At 44.2% G+C, this 18,477-nt stretch overlaps 1 protein-coding gene across 3 annotated transcripts in view; it reads left to right on the forward strand.

Annotated features, from left to right (window-relative positions):
• The first annotated feature begins 3,571 nt into the window (after positions 1-3,571).
• Positions 3,572-18,477, forward strand: part of LOC109880282 (zinc finger protein 37-like) — a 63,910-nt gene continuing 49,004 nt past the window's right edge. For all 3 annotated transcript variants that reach the window (XM_031791720.1, XM_031791718.1, XM_031791719.1), the window contains exons 1-2: positions 3,572-3,818; positions 8,932-9,381. In XM_031791720.1, the coding sequence (XP_031647580.1) occupies positions 3,653-3,818; positions 8,932-9,381 (616 nt within the window). In that variant the 5' untranslated portion in view covers positions 3,572-3,652. The remainder of the gene's footprint in view (positions 3,819-8,931; positions 9,382-18,477) is intronic.

Genomic DNA, 18,477 nt, shown 5'->3' on the forward strand with positions numbered 1-18,477 from the left:
CAGAAAATGTTTTTCTCATCCATTTTCACTAAATACTGCTCATTCATGATATTGATTTAATATTGTATCGAGTCATTATATTCAGTTTACTTCTGAGAAATAATTTATTGTTACAGATGATCCTATATTTTGATACGGAATAGATGTGGATCCTAATTTTACTGGACCCCTCTTCCTAACAACTAAAGGCCCTGAAGCTTCTGCACATGTATGATCTTCTCTACAACTTGCAGAAAACATGCTACTCTGGTGAATGGTGCTCGTTTAAGTTCGATCAAAGCTGAATCAATGTCTGCCAGATTGCATAACGATCACAGTATTCGACATAACAGAACCGAATATAATAGCATAGTGTAGCCTGCGCCACAAGGCTAAATATATGCTTTGGTTGAAACAAAACACAGGTAGGCTACAGTTTGTTAACACCCTCTGATCTACAATTCGACACGACCTAGGTTTCCATCCAATTGGCGAGGGATTGTCATGCAATTATTCAAAAATATCTACATAAAAACAATATGCGCGTTTTCCCAGCAGGGGTGTTTTCATCAAAATGACTAACGAATTTAAAAAATGAATAAAACTGCGTGATGACGTAGTGCTCATAAAAATAAACGTGTGGTTAAATTCCCATGTAACGAATGAAAAATACAAGTAAATGGGTTTCCATCGCATTTTCTACTCTACTGGTTGGTTTTGTCACGAAACATGAGTGTGCCCACAGTGGTCTTTGCGCATGCGCTCTAGCCGACAGCTCGCAGATACATAAACAAAGATAATTGCTCAACGGAAGTCCATATTTGGTGAGTAAACGAACGTATTTTGACATCATAATAACGCTTGCAGAACTGTCTAATGGCCCCCCTAGCTCAATTGTCCATTGTATATAATCTACATATACTTGTGTTCCCTCATGTACTCTGTGTATTGATTTGTTGTAAAAAAAATAAATAAGTATATAAAAAAATCAAAATAACTGTCTAATGGGAGTTTGAATCGGAGCTTCCTGGACTTTAGAGAGGAGACACGTCATGCTCATCGTGAACATCTCTAACGCACAGATACTGGGGCAATGGAGGACCAAACATAGGCTCTCATCGCTTGATATGATGGTTATTAAATACAAATGTGCGCATAAGAGTGTTTCCACCGCTATTTCTGGCATAATTCATTTACCGACAAAAAAAGATCCAACCTTGTCTATCGCATTTAGTTTTGTCGACATTTGGAAAGTTTACCAACAAATGTTTTGTTTCCATCAGGCCTGTGCCTGCCATTACATTTGTTTATCCGACATGTACTTTACTCGCATAAAAAGGATGGAATAAATCCTGGTTATGAGAAATGTGAAGGGACGGTGACCACCAAAAAAAATGTGTGTGTTCAAAGTAGAGATAAAGAAACAGAACATGATCCAAATCTTTCCAGGGGGGGCGGAATGGGGCGGGTTGCGGAACGGGGAGGGGGCGGAAAGTGACGGTTACCTACGGATCCGCAGCCTTAGACACGTACCGCAGTTCGTCTACTGTCTACGTGTAGTCATCGTTTCCCTTTACTATGGTTGTCAGTAGTTACCACAGCAATAAAGTCAAATTGGGCTATAACATAACAATTCATGGAAATATAATAAAATGTGCCCTTAATTTAAGGTTAGGAATAATTTAGTAGTGTGGTTAAGGTTAGGTTTAAAATCTGATTTTAAAGGCAGACTCAGTAAGTCCCAAATAAAATGTCACTTTTTTTTGGGGGGGGGGGGGTTAAACATCTCCAACACAGGAGGCTGCTGTGGCCGTACCAGAGCGAATTGAATGGCATGATCTGTTTGATACCATCCTACTTAGTTATTCTGGTCCAGCCATTACCACCAGCCCGTCCTTCTCAAATAAGGTGCCGCCAACCTCCTGTGAAATTTCTCAAAATGTATAGATGAAAGATTAATTCGCTATTTCTGTCACTTCAAAGTTATAATGAAGGTTTTACGCATTACAAGTAGGCGACAGCAGCTTTGGTTACAAATTGCAGGTCAAATTTATCCTGGTAATTACGATGCACAGCCGATAATTACTCTTGTGCACGTTCCATCTGTTCCCAATTCATCCACGACCACAGCAATACTCACATCAACAATACACACAGTATATCTAGCTATATCCCGCTCATTACAAACGAAACTCATTATAAATAAGAGTTTAGGGACACAGAATACACGTGTTATTTAGCTGACAAATGCATGTCTTAACGGTTAAAAATATATTGGCTCCTCCTGGCTGCCAATCCGTCTGTTGTCTGTCTGTGTGCAAAAATGTGGGTGTTTTCATTACGGAACCCGTTTACCGTTTAAGAACCAACCAGAAGCAAACAGCGCAAACGGAACGAAACGGGGAGGGACCAAGATGAATTTGTCCAAAAGGGCTGTTTGACAAAGGAGAGCGATGGAATGTCGCATCAGATGACATGGCCTCTAGGGTTTGGGTGCCAACCCTGTTGTTCAGAGATGGAAAGTGGTTAGAAGAACGAAATACATAAAAATAGCTTCTTCCATCTGTCCAAGGCTATTTCTCATCCATTTTCACGATTCATGATATCATTTGAATCCTTTGGGAAATAATGATTTCCAGTGGACTCCAAATAACAGTGTTGTAAAGTACATAAGTGAAAATACTTGAAAGTACTTCTTAAGTCGTTTTGGGGGGTATCTGTACTTTACTATTTATATTTTTGACAACTTTTACTTTTCTACATTCCTAAAGAAAATAATGTACTTTTTAAAAACGTAATATATTTTCCCTGACACCGAAAGTACTTGTTACATTTTGAATGCTTAGCAGGACAGGAAAATGGTCCAATTCACACACTTATCAAGAGAACATCCCCAGTCATCTACTGCCTCTGATCTAGTGAACTCACTATACACACTTATCAAGAGAACATCCCTACTGCCTCTGATCTAGTGAACTCACTAAACACACTTATCAAGAGAACATACCTGAACATCCCTACTGCCTCTGATCTAGTGAACTCACTAAACACACTTATCAAGAGAACATACCTGAACATCCCTACTGCCTCTGATCTAGTGAACTCACTAAACACACTTATCAAGAGAACATCCCTACTGCCTCTGATCTAGTGAACTCACTAAACACATGCTTCATTTGTAAATGATGCCAGAGTGTTGGAGTGTGCTCCTGGCTATCTGTTTTGTTTTAAATGATACTGCCTGGTTTGCTTAATATAAGAAATGTGAAAATATTTATACTTTTACTTTGCCACTTAAGTATATTTTATCAATTACATTTACTTTTGATACTTAAGTATATTTAAAACCAAATAATTGTATACTTTTACTCAAAGTATTTTACTGGCTGACTTTCACTTTTACTTGAGTATGAAAATTGGGTACTTTTACCACCCCTACCACCCCAAAGCGCACTTTGTATGAATGCAAACTATAGAAATCCTATTAAATTGTTCTAATTTGAACCCCCATCCAACTAGCGGCGCTGTTTTGCGTTTCCGAGTTTGCTACCCGCTTAGAACAAAGGATTTTTCTCAAATTCCTTGACTAGAACACGGAAGTAGATTTGAAGACGACACTTCTTGTGTGGGGTCAAGACATACTGACTGAGCTGAATAAGTTACTCAACTGAAAATGTCTAAACTACAGATGTTGCGTGTGTTTTTGAATGAGCGTTTAACGGCGGCTGCTGTGGAGATTTTCGGTGCAGTTGAGAAAACGGTAGTGGAGTACCAGGAGGAGAATGATCGGCTACGGAGACTGCTGCGGATCACACCGGAGATACAACTATGTAGAAGAGGTGAGTATATAGTGGTGTGGAGGAATAGTGTACCGTGTCTGGGAGAGACTTCACCATTAATTTTCTTGATTCAGGTTCATGCAAAAAACGTGAAACGTCGTTTTAAGTAACTATGCTATTTTTCGTCCTCGTCGAAGTTGATAAATAATGCACCCTCAAACTAATTGTACTAGTTATACAATCGTGTAACTAAGAAATTAGCTGGAAGGAAACTAACTATATTTATTATGTTGTAAGGAAACGGTGGCGAAGGATATCATTGCAAATTAACGCGGATCCAAGTTAAGTTCACACACACGACCATTCATGAGGTCTCTAACAAAAAGATAGTGGTCCAGACCAGTCATGAGGTCTCTAAAACACACAGATACAGGTCCAGACCAGTCATGAGGTCTCTAACAAATAGATAGTGGTCCAGACCAGTCATGAGGTCTCTAACAAACAGATAGTGGTCCAGACCAGTCATGAGGTCTCTAACAAACAGATAGTGGTCCAGACCAGTCATGAGGTCTCTAACAAACAGATAGTGGTCCAGACCAGTCATGAGGTCTCTAACAAACAGATAGTGGTTCAGACCAGTCATGAGGTCTATAAAACACACAGATACCGGTCCAGACCATTCATGAGGTCTCTAACAAACAGATAGTGGTTCAGACCAGTCATGAGGTCTCTAACAAACAGATACAGGTCCAGACCATTCATGAGGTCTCTAACAAACAGATAGTGGTCCAGACCAGTCATGAGGTCTCTAACAAACAGATAGTGGTCCAGACCAGTCATGAGGTCTCTAACAAACAGATACTGGTCCAGACCATTCATGTGGTCTATAAAACACACAGATAATGTTTGTGTTTATTGTCATAGTGACAACTGCAAATAATACTTCAATGTACATGTAGGCCTCATGAAAAATAACATAGTAACTCATACTTTTAAATGTAGCAATTCAACAACAATCCCTGTTTAGGCTGAGCATATTTTAAAGTATGTCATTGCCTCCTTGCTCAAGTGGTTTGCTAGTTTCTTTCAGTGTTTCTAATGGTTGTGAATTGCTTTCGGTCCTTTTCACTGTGATCTCTGTCTGTCCTGTGCGACTATTTGCATTGCATCAGTGGAACAATGTTATCAGAACCGAACGAAAGTGATCACAACAATGCACTTTATCTCCTCAACTTTCCCCAACTTTCTCCCTTTCCCCAACTTTCTCCCTTTCCCCAACTTTCTCCCTTTCCCCAACTTTCTCCCTTTCCCCAACTTTCTCCCTTTCCCCAACTTTCTCCCTTTCCCCAACTTTCTCCCTTTCCCCAACTTTCTCCCTTTCCCCAACTTTCTCCCTTTCCCCAACTTTCTCCCTTTCCCCAACTTTCTCCCTTTCCCCAACTTTCTCCCTTTCCCCAACTTTCTCCCTTTCCCCAACTTTCTCCCTTTCCCCTGTGCCGTAGGCCTGTTTTACATTCAGCAATTAGCAAGAGCAAACCTGCTGCTTTCCCCTAATAGGCTATTTAGGCTTAGTATTTTTAATTTTTTTAACTAAATAAATGTCCTACAGCTTCTCCTGGGATTTCACGAGAAGAGGAATGGTCTATTGTGGGGAGGCTTGTGTAGCCTATAGCCAGTTGTGCACAATTTTCATCATAGGTTACACTTCAACTATGACAGACAAAATGAGAAGAAGAAAGAAATCCAGAAAATCACATTGTAGGATTTTTTATGAATTTATTTAGGCAAATTATGGTGGAAAATAAGTATTTGGTCAAGAACAAAAGTTTATCTCAATAATTTGCCAACAAAGTTTATATAACAATGACAGAGGTCAAATGTTTTCTGGTATTTTGTTGTTGGTATTTTGGCCCATTCCTCCATGCAGATCTCCTCTAGAGCAGTGATGTTTTGGGGCTTTTGCTGGGCAACACAGACTTTCAACTCCCTCCAAAGATTTTCTATGGGGTTGAGGTCTGGAGACTGGCTAGGCTACGCTAGGACCTTGAAATGCTTCTTATGAAGCCACTCCTTCGTTGCCCGGGCGTTGTGTTTGGGATCATTGTCATGATGAAAGACCCAGCCACATTTCATCTTCAATGCCCTTGCTGATGGAAGGTGGTTTTCACTCAAAATCTCACAATACATGGCCCCATTCATTCTTTCCTTTACATGAATCAGTCGTCCTGGTCCCGTTGCATAAAAACAGCCCCTAAGCATGATGTTTCCACCCCCATGCTTCACAGGAGGCATGGTGTTCTTTGGATGCAACTGAGCATTCTTTGTCCTCCAAACACGATGAGTTGAGTTTTTACCAAAAAGTTATATTTTGGTTTCATCTGACCATATGACATTCTCCCAATCTTCTTCTGGATCATCCAAATGCTCTCTAGCAAACTTCAGACGGGCCTGGACATGTACTGGCTTAAGCAGGGGGACACGTCTGGCACTGCAGGATTTGAGTCCCTGGCGGCGTAGTGTGTTACTGATGGTAGGCTTTGTTACTTTGGTCCCAGCTCTCTGCAGGTCATTCACTAGGCCCACCTGTGTGGTTCTGTGATTTTGCTCACCGTTCTTGTGATCATTTTGACCCCACGGGGTGAGATCTTGCGTGGAGCCCCAGATTGAGGGAGATTATCAGTGGTCTTGTATGTCTTCCATTTCCTAATAATTGCTCCCACAGTTGATTTCTTCAAACCAAGCTGCTTACCTATTGCAGATTCAGTCTTCCCAGCCTGGTGCAGGTCTACAATTTTGTTTCTGGTGTCTTTTGACAGCTCTTTGGTCTTGGCCATAGTGGAGTTTGGAGTGTGACTGTTTGAGGTTGTGGACAGGTATTTATACTGATAACAAGTTCAAACAGGTGCCATTAATACAGGTAACGAGTGGAGGACAGAGGAGCCGCTTAAAGAAGAAGTTACAGGTCTGTGAGAGCCAGAAATCTTGCTTGTTTGTAGGTGACCAAATACTTACTTTCCACCATAATTTGCAAATAAATTCATAAAAAATCCTACAATGTGATTTTCTGGATTTTTTTTCTTATTTTGTCTGTCATAGTTGAAGTGTACCTATGATGAAAATTACAGACCTCTCTCATCTTTTTAAGTGGGAGAACTTACACAATTGGTGGCTGACGAAATACTTTTTTGCCCCACTGTGTGTGTGTGTGTGTGTGTATATATATATATATATATATATATATATATACACACACACACACAGGGTACCAGTATGACTATATATACACTGCTCAAAAAAATAAAGGGAACAATAAAATAACACATCCTAGATCTGAATGAATGAAATATTCTTATTAAATACTTTTTTCTTTACATAGTTGAATGTGCTGACAACAAAATCACACATTATCAATGGAAATCAAATGTATCAACCCATGGAGGTCTGGATTTGGAGTCACACTCAAAATTAAAGTGGAAAACCACACTATAGGCTGATCCAACTTTGATGTAATGTCCTCAAAATGAGGCTCAGTCGTGTGTGTGGCCTCCACGTGCCTGTATGACCTCCCTACAACGCCTGGGCATGCTCCTGATGAGGTGGCGGATGGTCTCCTGAGAGATCTCCTCCCAGACCTGGACTAAAGCATCCGCCAACTCCTGGACAGTCTGTGGTGCAACGTGGCGTTGGTGGATGGAGCTAGACATGATGTGCTCAATTGGATTCAGGTCTGGGGAACGGGCGGGCCAGTCCATAGCATCAATGCCTTCCTCTTGCAGGAACTGCTGACACACTCCAGCCACATGAGGTCTAGAATTGTCTTGCGTTAGGAGGAACCCAGGGCCAACCGCACCAGCATATGGTCTCACAAAGGGTCTGAGGATCTAATGGCAGTCCGGCTACCTCTGGTGAGCACATGGAGGGCTGTGCTCCAAAGAAATGCCACCCCAAACCATGACTGACCCACCGCCAAACCGGTCATGCTGGTGGATGTTGCAGGCAGCAGAACGTTCTCCACGGCGTCTCTAGACTGTCACGTCTGTCACGTGCTCAGTGTGAACCTGCTTTCATCTGTGAAGAGCACAAGGCGCCAGTGGCGAATTTGCCAATCTTGGTGTTCTCTGGCAAATGCCAAACGTCCTGCACGGTGTTGGGCTGTAAGCACAACCCCCACCTGTGGACGTCGGGCCCTCATACCACCCTCATGGAGTCTGTTTCTGACCGTTTGAGCAGACACATGCACATTTGTGGCCTGCTGGAGGTCATTTTGCAGGGCTCTGGCAGTGCTCCTCCTGCTCCTCCTTGCACAAAGGCAGAGGTAGCAGTCCTGCTGCTGGGTTGTTGCCCTCCTTCGGCCTCCTCCACGTCTCCTGATGTACTGGCCTGTCTCCTGGTAGCGCCACCATGCTCTAGACACTGACAGACACATCAAACCTTCTTGCCACAGCTCGCATTGATGTGCCATCATGGATGAGCTGCACTACCTGAGCCACTTGTGTGGGTTGTAGACTCCATCTCATGCTACCACTAGAGTGAAAGCACCGCCAGCATTCAAAAGTGACCAAAACATCAGCCAGGAAGCATAGGAACTGAGAAGTGGTCTCTGGTCACCACCTGCAGAACCACTCCTTTGTTGGGGGTGTCTTGCTAATTGCCTATATTTTCCACCTGTTGTCTATTCCATTTGCACAACAGCATGTGACATTTATTGTCAATCAGTGTTGCTTCCTAAGTGGACAGTTTGATTTCACAGAAGTGTGATTGACTTGGAGTTACATTGTGTTGTTTAAGTGTTCCCTTTATTTTTTTGAGCAGTGTATATACAGGGTACCAGTATGACTATATATATTCACAGGGTACCAGTGTATATATACACACACACACACACACACACAGGGTACCAGTAATATGGACCACCTAGATCTATGAGAGGGACATTTTAGTTTTTTCTGAATATCTGTGTTAAGTTTTGTTTTGTCGTCTACATTTGTGTTTCCATTCAACACTGAATGTCAATGTTTGTATCTGGTTTTTCGTATTGGAACATCATAAACAGATCATTAAAAAATATATTAAAATGTTTTTTGTCGGCGTCAACAAAAGCCTTTAGAAATGGCATTGTGCACTCAGGCATGTCTGTATAGGTGACCTCTGACCCTCCTCTCCTTCCCTCCAGACTCCCTGCAGGTCTCTGTTTCTGAAAAGGGGGTTCCCCCTGAGCAGCAGCACTGTGAGCAGGAGTGGAGTCCCAGTCTGGGACAGAAGAACCCAGAGACCAAACAGATTAAAGAGGAACAGGAGGAAGTCAGGACCAGTCAGGAGGAAGAGCAGCTTCAAGGGTTCTTTGATACCAAAGACTCCATTTTCACTACTTCCTGTGTGAAAAGTGAATGTGATCTGGAGAACCCATGTCAAGAAGCCGTACTAGCTCAACACCCAACTCTCAGTCCACTGAAAACGTCTAAACTACAGTTGTTGAGTGTGTTGTTAAATGAATGTTTAACGGCATCTGCTGCTGTGGAGATTTTTGGTGCGATTGAGAAAACTGTAGCAGAGTACCAGGAGGAGAATGATCGGCTACGGAGACTGCTGCGGAGGACACCAGAGATACAACTATGTAGAATAGGTTTGTACATAGATCTACTGATAGTTAGCAATAGTTCTAGTAAATTAATAAACTGTTTAGGCTTTCAGTGGTCACCATTTCAACATTTTGTAGAAGTGGTTTAGCCCCAACGTGGCAGTGCTTTCCCTTTGCTTGGACAGCAGCTCCACACACTTATGTTTCCATTCTGACTCCAGTGCCACATTGGTGATGTGATTCATTTCTAAACACCCACTTCTCCTTATATGGTTCCTTTCAAAACACCCACTTCCCCTTATATGGTTCCTTTCAAAAGGCCCACTTCCCCTTATATGGTTCCTTTCGAAACGCCCACTCCTTTCGACACACCCACTTTTCCTGAGAGATGACATACAGTAGGTGGCAGCATTGAGACCCTGAGGGTTGACTGCTCTGAGGGTTGACTGCTCTGAGGGTTGACTGCTCTGAGGGTTGACTGCTCTGAGGGTTGACTGCTCTGAGGGTTGACTGCTCTGAGGGTTGACTGCTCTGAGGGTTGACTGCTCTGAGGGATGACGTCACAGCTGGATACTGCATGCCCCTGTGCCCCATAATGTCTCTGGTCCAGGTTAAGACTCCCAACAGGGTCATCAGGGGGGATCAGCCAATGAAGTTGGAAGTCCCTCCCACTTGACGACATTAAAATGGTGGAAGCCCTTAATGGCGCTGCCCAGGGTAATACTGCCTTTTGGCCACTAGAGGCCTCTGTCATTCTCTATGTGGTTTCCCTATCCTGACGAGCACTACATTTTCCCTCTTGCTACTTGTCCTCCTGATGTCACATACAGTATGTATTCAGCAGTATGTGGACACCCCTTCAAAGTAGTGGATTTGGCTATGTCAGCCACACCTGTTGCTGACAGGTGTATAAAATTGAGCACACCCCCATGCAATCTCCATAGACAAACATTGGCAGTAGAATGGCCTTACTGAAGAGCTCATTGACTTTCAACGTGGCACCGTCATAGGATGCGAACTTTCCAAGTCAGTTTGTAAAAATTTCTGCGCTGCTAAAGCTGACCCCCGGTCAACTGTCAGTGTTGTTATTGTGAAGTGAAAAGCTCTAGGAGCAACAACGTCTCAGCCGCAAAGTGGTAGGCCACTCAAGCTCACAGAGCGGGACCACCGAGTGCTGAAGAGCGTTTTGCTTAAAAATGTTATGTCCTCTGTTGTAACACTCACTACCATGGCCGAGCAGCCGCACACAAGCCTAAGCTCACCATGTGCGATGCAAAGCTTCGGCTGAAGTGGAGTAAAGCTCGCCGCCATTGGACTCTGGAGAAGTGGAAACACGTTCTCTGGAGAACACTACCTGCCCCAATGCATAATGCCAACGGTAAAATTTTGGTGGAGGCAGAATAATGGTCTGGGGCTGTTTTTCATGGTTCGGGCCCCTTAGTTCCAGTAAAGGGAAATCTTAACGCTACAGCATAGAATGACATTCTAGACCGGTCCTAGTCGATCATCAAATATTTCTGTAGAAAAGCCCACAAACGATAAAGGCTTGTGCTACTTTTTTTATTTTTTATTGTGTTGAGCTGTTGCCGGTAGGTGCACTTGATTCAGCAGCCCTACTGTACCACTGTTGCCGGTAGGTGCACTTGATTCAGCAGCCCTACTGTACCACTGTTGCCGGTAGGTGCACTTGATTCAACAGCCCTACTGTACCACTGTTGCCGGTAGGTGCACTTGATTCAGCAGCCCTACTGTACCACTGTTGCCGGTAGGTGCACTTGATTCAACAGCCCTACTGTACCACTGTTGCCGGTAGGTGCACTTGATTCAGCAGCCCTACTGTACCACTGTTGCCGGTAGGTGCACTTGATTCAACAGCCCTACTGTACCACTGTTGCCGGTAGGTGCACTTGATTCAGCAGCCCTACTGTACCACTGTTGCCGGTAGGTGCACTTGATTCAGCAGCCCTACTGTACCACTGTTGCCGGTAGGTGCACTTGATTCAGCAGCCCTACTGTACCACTGTTGCCGGTAGGTGCACTTGATTCAGCAGCCCTACTGTACCACTGTTGCCGGTAGGTGCACTTGATTCAGCAGCCCTACTGTACCACTGTTGCCGGTAGGTGCACTTGATTCAGCAGCCCTACTGTACCACTGTTGCCGGTAGGTGCACTTGATTCAGCAGCCCTACTGTACCACTGTTGCCGGTAGGTGCACTTGATTCAGCAGCCCTACTGTACCACTGTTGCCGGTAGGTGCACTTGATTCAGCAGCCCTACTGTACCACTGTTGCCGGTAGGTGCACTTGATTCAGCAGCCCTACTGTACCACTGTTGCCGGTAGGTGCACTTGATTCAGCAGCCCTACTGTACCACTGTTGCCGGTAGGTGCACTTGATTCAGCAGCCCTACTGTACCACTGTTGCCGGTAGGTGCACTTGATTCAGCAGCCCTACTGTACCACTGTTGCCGGTAGGTGCACTTGATTCAGCAGCCCTACTGTACCACTGTTGCCGGTAGGTGCACTTGATTCAGCAGCCCTACTGTACCACTGTTGCCGGTAGGTGCACTTGATTCAGCAGCCCTACTGTACCACTGTTGCCGGTAGGTGCACTTGATTCAGCAGCCCTACTGTACCACTGTTGCCGGTAGGTGCACTTGATTCAGCAGCCCTACTGTACCACTGTTGCCGGTAGGTGCACTTGATTCAGCAGCCCTACTGTACCACTGTTGCCGGTAGGTGCACTTGATTCAGCAGCCCTACTGTACCACTGTTGCCGGTAGGTGCACTTGATTCAGCAGCCCTACTGTACCACTGTTGCCGGTAGGTGCACTTGATTCAGCAGCCCTACTGTACCACTGTTGCCGGTAGGTGCACTTGATTCAGCAGCCCTACTGTACCACTGTTGCCGGTAGGTGCACTTGATTCAGCAGCCCTACTGTACCACTGTTGCCGGTAGGTGCACTTGATTCAGCAGCCCTACTGTACCACTGTTGCCGGTAGGTGCACTTGATTCAGCAGCCCTACTGTACCACTGTTGCCGGTAGGTGCACTTGATTCAGCAGCCCTACTGTACCACTGTTGCCGGTAGGTGCACTTGATTCAGCAGCCCTACTGTACCACTGTTGCCGGTAGGTGCACTTGATTCAGCAGCCCTACTGTACCACTGTTGCCGGTAGGTGCACTTGATTCAGCAGCCCTACTGTACCACTGTTGCCGGTAGGTGCACTTGATTCAGCAGCCCTACTGTACCACTGTTGCCGGTAGGTGCACTTGATTCAGCAGCCCTACTGTACCACTGTTGCCGGTAGGTGCACTTGATTCAGCAGCCCTACTGTACCACTGTTGCCGGTAGGTGCACTTGATTCAGCAGCCCTACTGTACCACTGTTGCCGGTAGGTGCACTTGATTCAGCAGCCCTACTGTACCACTGTTGCCGGTAGGTGCACTTGATTCAGCAGCCCTACTGTACCACTGTTGCCGGTAGGTGCACTTGATTCAGCAGCCCTACTGTACCACTGTTGCCGGTAGGTGCACTTGATTCAGCAGCCCTACTGTACCACTGTTGCCGGTAGGTGCACTTGATTCAGCAGCCCTACTGTACCACTGTTGCCGGTAGGTGCACTTGATTCAGCAGCCCTACTCTACCACTGTTGCCGGTAGGTGCACTTGATTCAAAAGTCCTACTGTACCACTGTTGCCGGTAGGTGCACTTGATTCAAAAGTCCTGTGCACCGGGTAAGCAAAGTGTTCCCATGAGACAAACTACGCCTACCTGGCGGACCGGCAAATCTGTGACTAAATCAAGTGCACCTACTGCGCTGCCCAATCGGATAGGTTAAATCACCGTGGCTACAGAGCTTCCATGACCCTGGCCACAGCCAAGTTTAAGCTACTAGCTTACGTCAGATTTAATATCTTTTAAAATATCACCACAGAGAGACTGTCAACGAATACAGCAAAGAGTTGCTGTTTTTTATGAGTGATTTTAAGTTTATATTCAGCACTGTCACTGCTTTTATTCAACACTATTACAAAACAAAAATGGTTTTGAACGGTCATCCAAGTCGGAAACTCGGGCATCTTTCCAGAGCTCCGACTTTTTGACCTGAAGATCACTGATGTCGTGATTTGACCTCGTTTACTATCAGATGCATGTACCGTCAGTCCAGTAAAATAAACAAACTAATTATTTCAATTCATGCTCCACGGTGCCTCTCAAGCGCTAAACCAACTGATCAATTTTGAAAGCTCGAGTTTTGAAATATAATATGGTCAGATAAATAATATTGGCATGCCAATCATATAGCCAATATGCTGTGATAATTTATTAGGCCTAGTGCCCAGACCTCACTCCTACAACTGTTTGTGTGAGGTTAATGTAAAAAAAACAAATCTGTGCGGTAGATCTCAGCTTTCTTTTTGACTGCGAAAATAATCTTGCCTCAAAGGTTGGTGACCACTGTTCTAGATGATTCTGTGCTTCCAGTTTGTGGCAGGCCGTTTCGTGCTTCTGCAAGACAATTCCCTAGAGCACAAGTGAGGTCCGTACAGAAATGGTTTGTCAAGTTCAGTTTGGAAGAACTTCACTGGCCTGCACAGAGCCCTGACCTCAACCCCATTGAACAACTGGGATGAATTGGGACGCCTACCGAGAGCCAGGCCTAATCGCCCAACATCAGTGCCCAACCTCACTAATGCACCTGTGGCTGAGTGGAGGCAAATCCCACCATCGATGTTCCAACATCTAGTGGAAAGCCTTCCAAAGGGGGGAAAGCAAAGGGGGGGACCAACTACATATTAATGACAAGCAGGTGTCCACATACATTTGGTCATGTAGTGTACTCAGCATGTGTCCACATACGTCTGGTCATGTAGTGTACTCAGCTGGTGTCCACATACTTTTGGTCACGTAGTGTACTCAGCATGTGTCCACATACGTTTGGTCACGTAGTGTACTCAGCTGGTGTCCACATACGTTTGGTCACGTAGTGTACTCAGCTGGTGTCCACATACGTTTGGTCACGTAGTGTACCTTGCTGTTCTGATGGTTTATTGGGCGTGCAGCTAAATTATAGTTCTAAGAGATCTTTGTCTTGTGAATTTGTCAAGTAGCGTCTGTTGTAAATAATTGTGTTGAGCTTGTTCGCTAGCTCATACACGTCCGCTAGTGTTAGCATTTGCATTAAGAATGAATGGGTATTTAGCATGTTAGCTAGCGATGTTAGCCTTGTTAGCATAAGTCATTTTGTGGTGCTGGTTGGCTATTGCAATTGGTGTAAATCGCTCTTGTATATTCTGTTTATGTAATGTAGATGTACCTACACTCTTTTACTGGTCGTTTAGCATGTCTACGAACCAATTAGCCTGTTTGGTTCATTGGATTGTGGCTGGACAAATGCCTGTTGTATTGTATAGCAGGTACCTCACCTGTGCAGTGTTTTTAACGGGGGCATAAAATATAGCAATACTATAATCTACGTTTTATTATGACTTCGCACTGGATAGGATTCTCAGTTATCTGAACCAAGAGTGGTCAGATGTGTGTGTTTGAATGTGGACATCTCTTTCCATTAAATCAATCAATGAAATGTATTTATAAAGCCCTTTCTACATCAGAAGATGTCACAAAGTGCTTATACAGAAACCCAGCCTAAAACCACAAAACAGCAAGCAATGTAGATGTAGAAGCACGGTGGCTAGGAAAAACTCCCTAGAAAGGCAGAAATCTAGAGAGGAACCAGGCTCTGAGAGGTGGCCAGTCCTCTTCTGACTGTGCCGGGTGGAGATTATAAACCTAGAGAGGAACCAGGCTCTGAGAGGTGGCCAGTCCTCTTCTGACTGTGCCGGGTGGAGATTATAAACCTAGAGAGGAACCAGGCTCTGAGAGGTGGCCAGTCCTCTTCTGACTGTGCCGGGTGGAGATTATAAACCTAGAGAGGAACCAGGCTCTGAGAGGTGGCCAGTCCATCTGGCTGTTCTTCAAGATGTTCAAACATTAATAGATGACCAGCAGGGTCAAATAATAAGCACAGTGATTGTAGAGGGTGAAACAGGTCACCACAGGAGTAAATGTCAGTTGGCTTTTCATAGCCGATCATTCAGAGGTCGAGACAGCAGGTGCGGTAGAGAGGAAGAGAGAGGGTTGAAAAGGTAGCGGGGCAAGGTAACACATCAGGGTTTATAGACACAGACAAAACAACAGAAATTGGATCAGCAGCACGACCAGGTGGACTGTGGACGGGGACAGCCTCATCCCTGTTCCCATCCATTAAACTCCCCTTAACCCGGACATCTCTTCCCATTAAACCCCCCTAACCCGGACATCTGCCTCATCCCTGTTCCCATCCATTAAACTCCCCTTAACCCGGACATCTCTTCCCATTAAACCCCCCTTAACCCGGACATCTGCCTCATCCCTGTTCCCATCCATTAAACTCCCCTTAACCCGGACATCTCTTCCCATTAAACTCCCCTTAACCCGGACATCTGCCTCATCCCTGTTCTGATCAGACATGCTGTACTGGATGCTAACCTTAACCTAAAGGTTCTTATGCCAATCATGGTCTTTCGATCCTCTAAAACATACACTATTTTTCAGATGTTCAAAGATTGTTAAGGGTTAGACTGTGTCGGTGGAACTTTTGTTCTCATTAGCAACAGTGTGTTCAATAGTAGGCATGTTAACCCACCACCTATATGGCTTGTGTGAAGGAAAGCAAATACCTAGCTAGCTGTCTGCACTCAGGCTGTATAGATCATAGAGATCTATAATTCATGAGTGATTCCACATTATGTTATAAATAACCTCTGCTCCTCCTCTCCTTCCCTCTAGACTGCCTGCAGCTCTCTGTCTCTGAAGAGGAGGTTCCCCCTGAGCAGCAGCACTGTGAGCAGGAGTGGAGCCCCAGTCTGGGGCAGGAGGACCTAGAGACCAAACAGATTAAAGAGGAACAGGAGGAAGTCAGGACCAGTCAGGAGGAAGAGCAGCTTCAAGGTCTAGAGCCTGATATCATGAAGTTCATATTCACTCCTTCCTGTGTGAAAAGTGAATGTGATCAGGAGGACCAAACCCAGACTGTGGAGAACAGAGAGAGAGACTCTAAACCAGTGAATCTCACACCTTTTGTCACTGTGACCCACATTAAGGGTCTCAACATTCCCTGTGACCCTCCAGATAATCAAAACAATGCCTCCAGACACAACTCAGCTGTAAGCAATGACCCAGTAGGACTTGATAGTAGTCCACCATTGGATCCCAACCCACCAATGGGGGAACACTGTTCCAAAACTGGCACCACGCCTAGAAAAACTCACCACTGCCGTGACTGTGGTGAAATGTTTGCTCTGAAAGCTGACCTGCAGAGACATGTGACTCTCACCAAGAAGAGACTCAGTGAATGCAGCTTCGGCAATAAACACTACAACTCCACCTGTAAACTGAAGGCCCATGTCCAACCCTGTATCTGTCCAGTTTGTGGAAAGACCATCAAACACAAAGGAGATCTGTCCAGGCACATGAGTATTCACACAGGAGAGAAACCATTTGTCTGTGGTGACTGTGGGAAAAGCTTCAGTCAGAAGGGAAACCTGAACTTGCACAAACTGACTCACACAGGAGAGAAACCATTTAGCTGTGGTGACTGTGGGAAAAGCTTCAATCAGAAGGGAGACCTAGGGAAACATATATTGACTCACACACAACAGAAAACATTTAGCTGTGGTGTCTGTGGGAAAAGCTTCTATCATAAGGGGAACCTTACAGATCATATACGGACTCACACAGGAGAGAAACCATTTAGCTGTGGTGACTGTGGGAAAAGCTTCAATTTGAAGGGCAACCTAAGGAAGCATAAACTGACTCACACAGGAGAGAAACCATTTAGCTGTGGAGACTGTGAGAAAAGCTTCACTCAAAAGTCTAACCTGCTGACGCATGTGAAAAACATCCACAAAGGAGGAAAACAGGATGAAAATTAGGACAAAGATCTTCTGTCGGAAGATGGGAATTAAAAGGCAGGATGTGGACAACAAAAGCAAAGCAACTCTGGATCATTCATGATGTGGGATTCAGATAAATACATGTGTGCTGAACAGACTTTTGTAAAGCTTTCTATGTAAATAAAGTTTGATTTGATTTCAATGATGATGTAACAATCCAACAGTTCAGAGTTTACTATTTGCAAGTGAGGTGGTCCTCCCCTAATCTTTTGCTTCGGCCTGATGATTATATCAGCACATTTTGTGAACGTGGTCATTTAAAATGTGTATACAATTATCTTTGTTTTTGTGGATAAATTTACTCCTGACAGATATCTTTTCTAAATGTACTGAGAGAATGGTCTGACTTGAGGTTTTCGATATATTAAAACATGTTTACTTTACAGAAAATGTTTTTCTCATCCATTTTCACTAAATACTGCTCATTCATGATATTGATTTAATATTGTATCGAGTCATTATATTCAGTTTACTTCTGAGAAATAATTTATTCTTACACATGATCCTATATTTTGATACGGAATAGATGTGGATCCGGTAAAACCGGTAAAACTGGGAAGAATTATCATTCAAAATTGACACGACCTAGGTTTCCATCCAATTGGCGAGGGATTGTCATGCAATTATTCAAAAATATCTACATAAAACAATATGCGCGTTTTCCCAGCAGGGGTGTTTTCATCAAAATGACTTACGGATTTAAAAAATGAATAAAACTGCGTGATGACGTAGTGCTCATAAAAATAAACGTGTGGTTAAATTCCCATGTAACGAATGAAAAATACAAGTAAATTTGTTTCCATCGCATTTTCTACTCTACTGGTTGGTTTTGGTTTTGTCATGCGCAAAGACCACCGTGGGCACCACCGTGCCCACGGTGGTCTTTGCGCATGCGCTCTAGCCGATTCCCAATTCATCCACGACCACAGCAATACTCACATCAACAATACACACAGTATATCTAGCTATATCCCGCTCATTACAAACGAAACTCATTATAAATAAGAGTTTAGGGACACAGAATACACGTGTTATTTAGCTGACAAATGCATGTCTTAACGGTTAATAATATATTGGCTCCTCCTGGCTGCCAATCCGTCTGTGTGTCTGTCTGTGTGCAAAAACGTGGGTGTTTTCATTAC

This window comes from Oncorhynchus kisutch, linkage group LG16 (genome assembly GCF_002021735.2).
Source record: "Oncorhynchus kisutch isolate 150728-3 linkage group LG16, Okis_V2, whole genome shotgun sequence".
In the NCBI taxonomy this organism is placed as follows: Eukaryota; Metazoa; Chordata; class Actinopteri; order Salmoniformes; family Salmonidae; genus Oncorhynchus; species Oncorhynchus kisutch.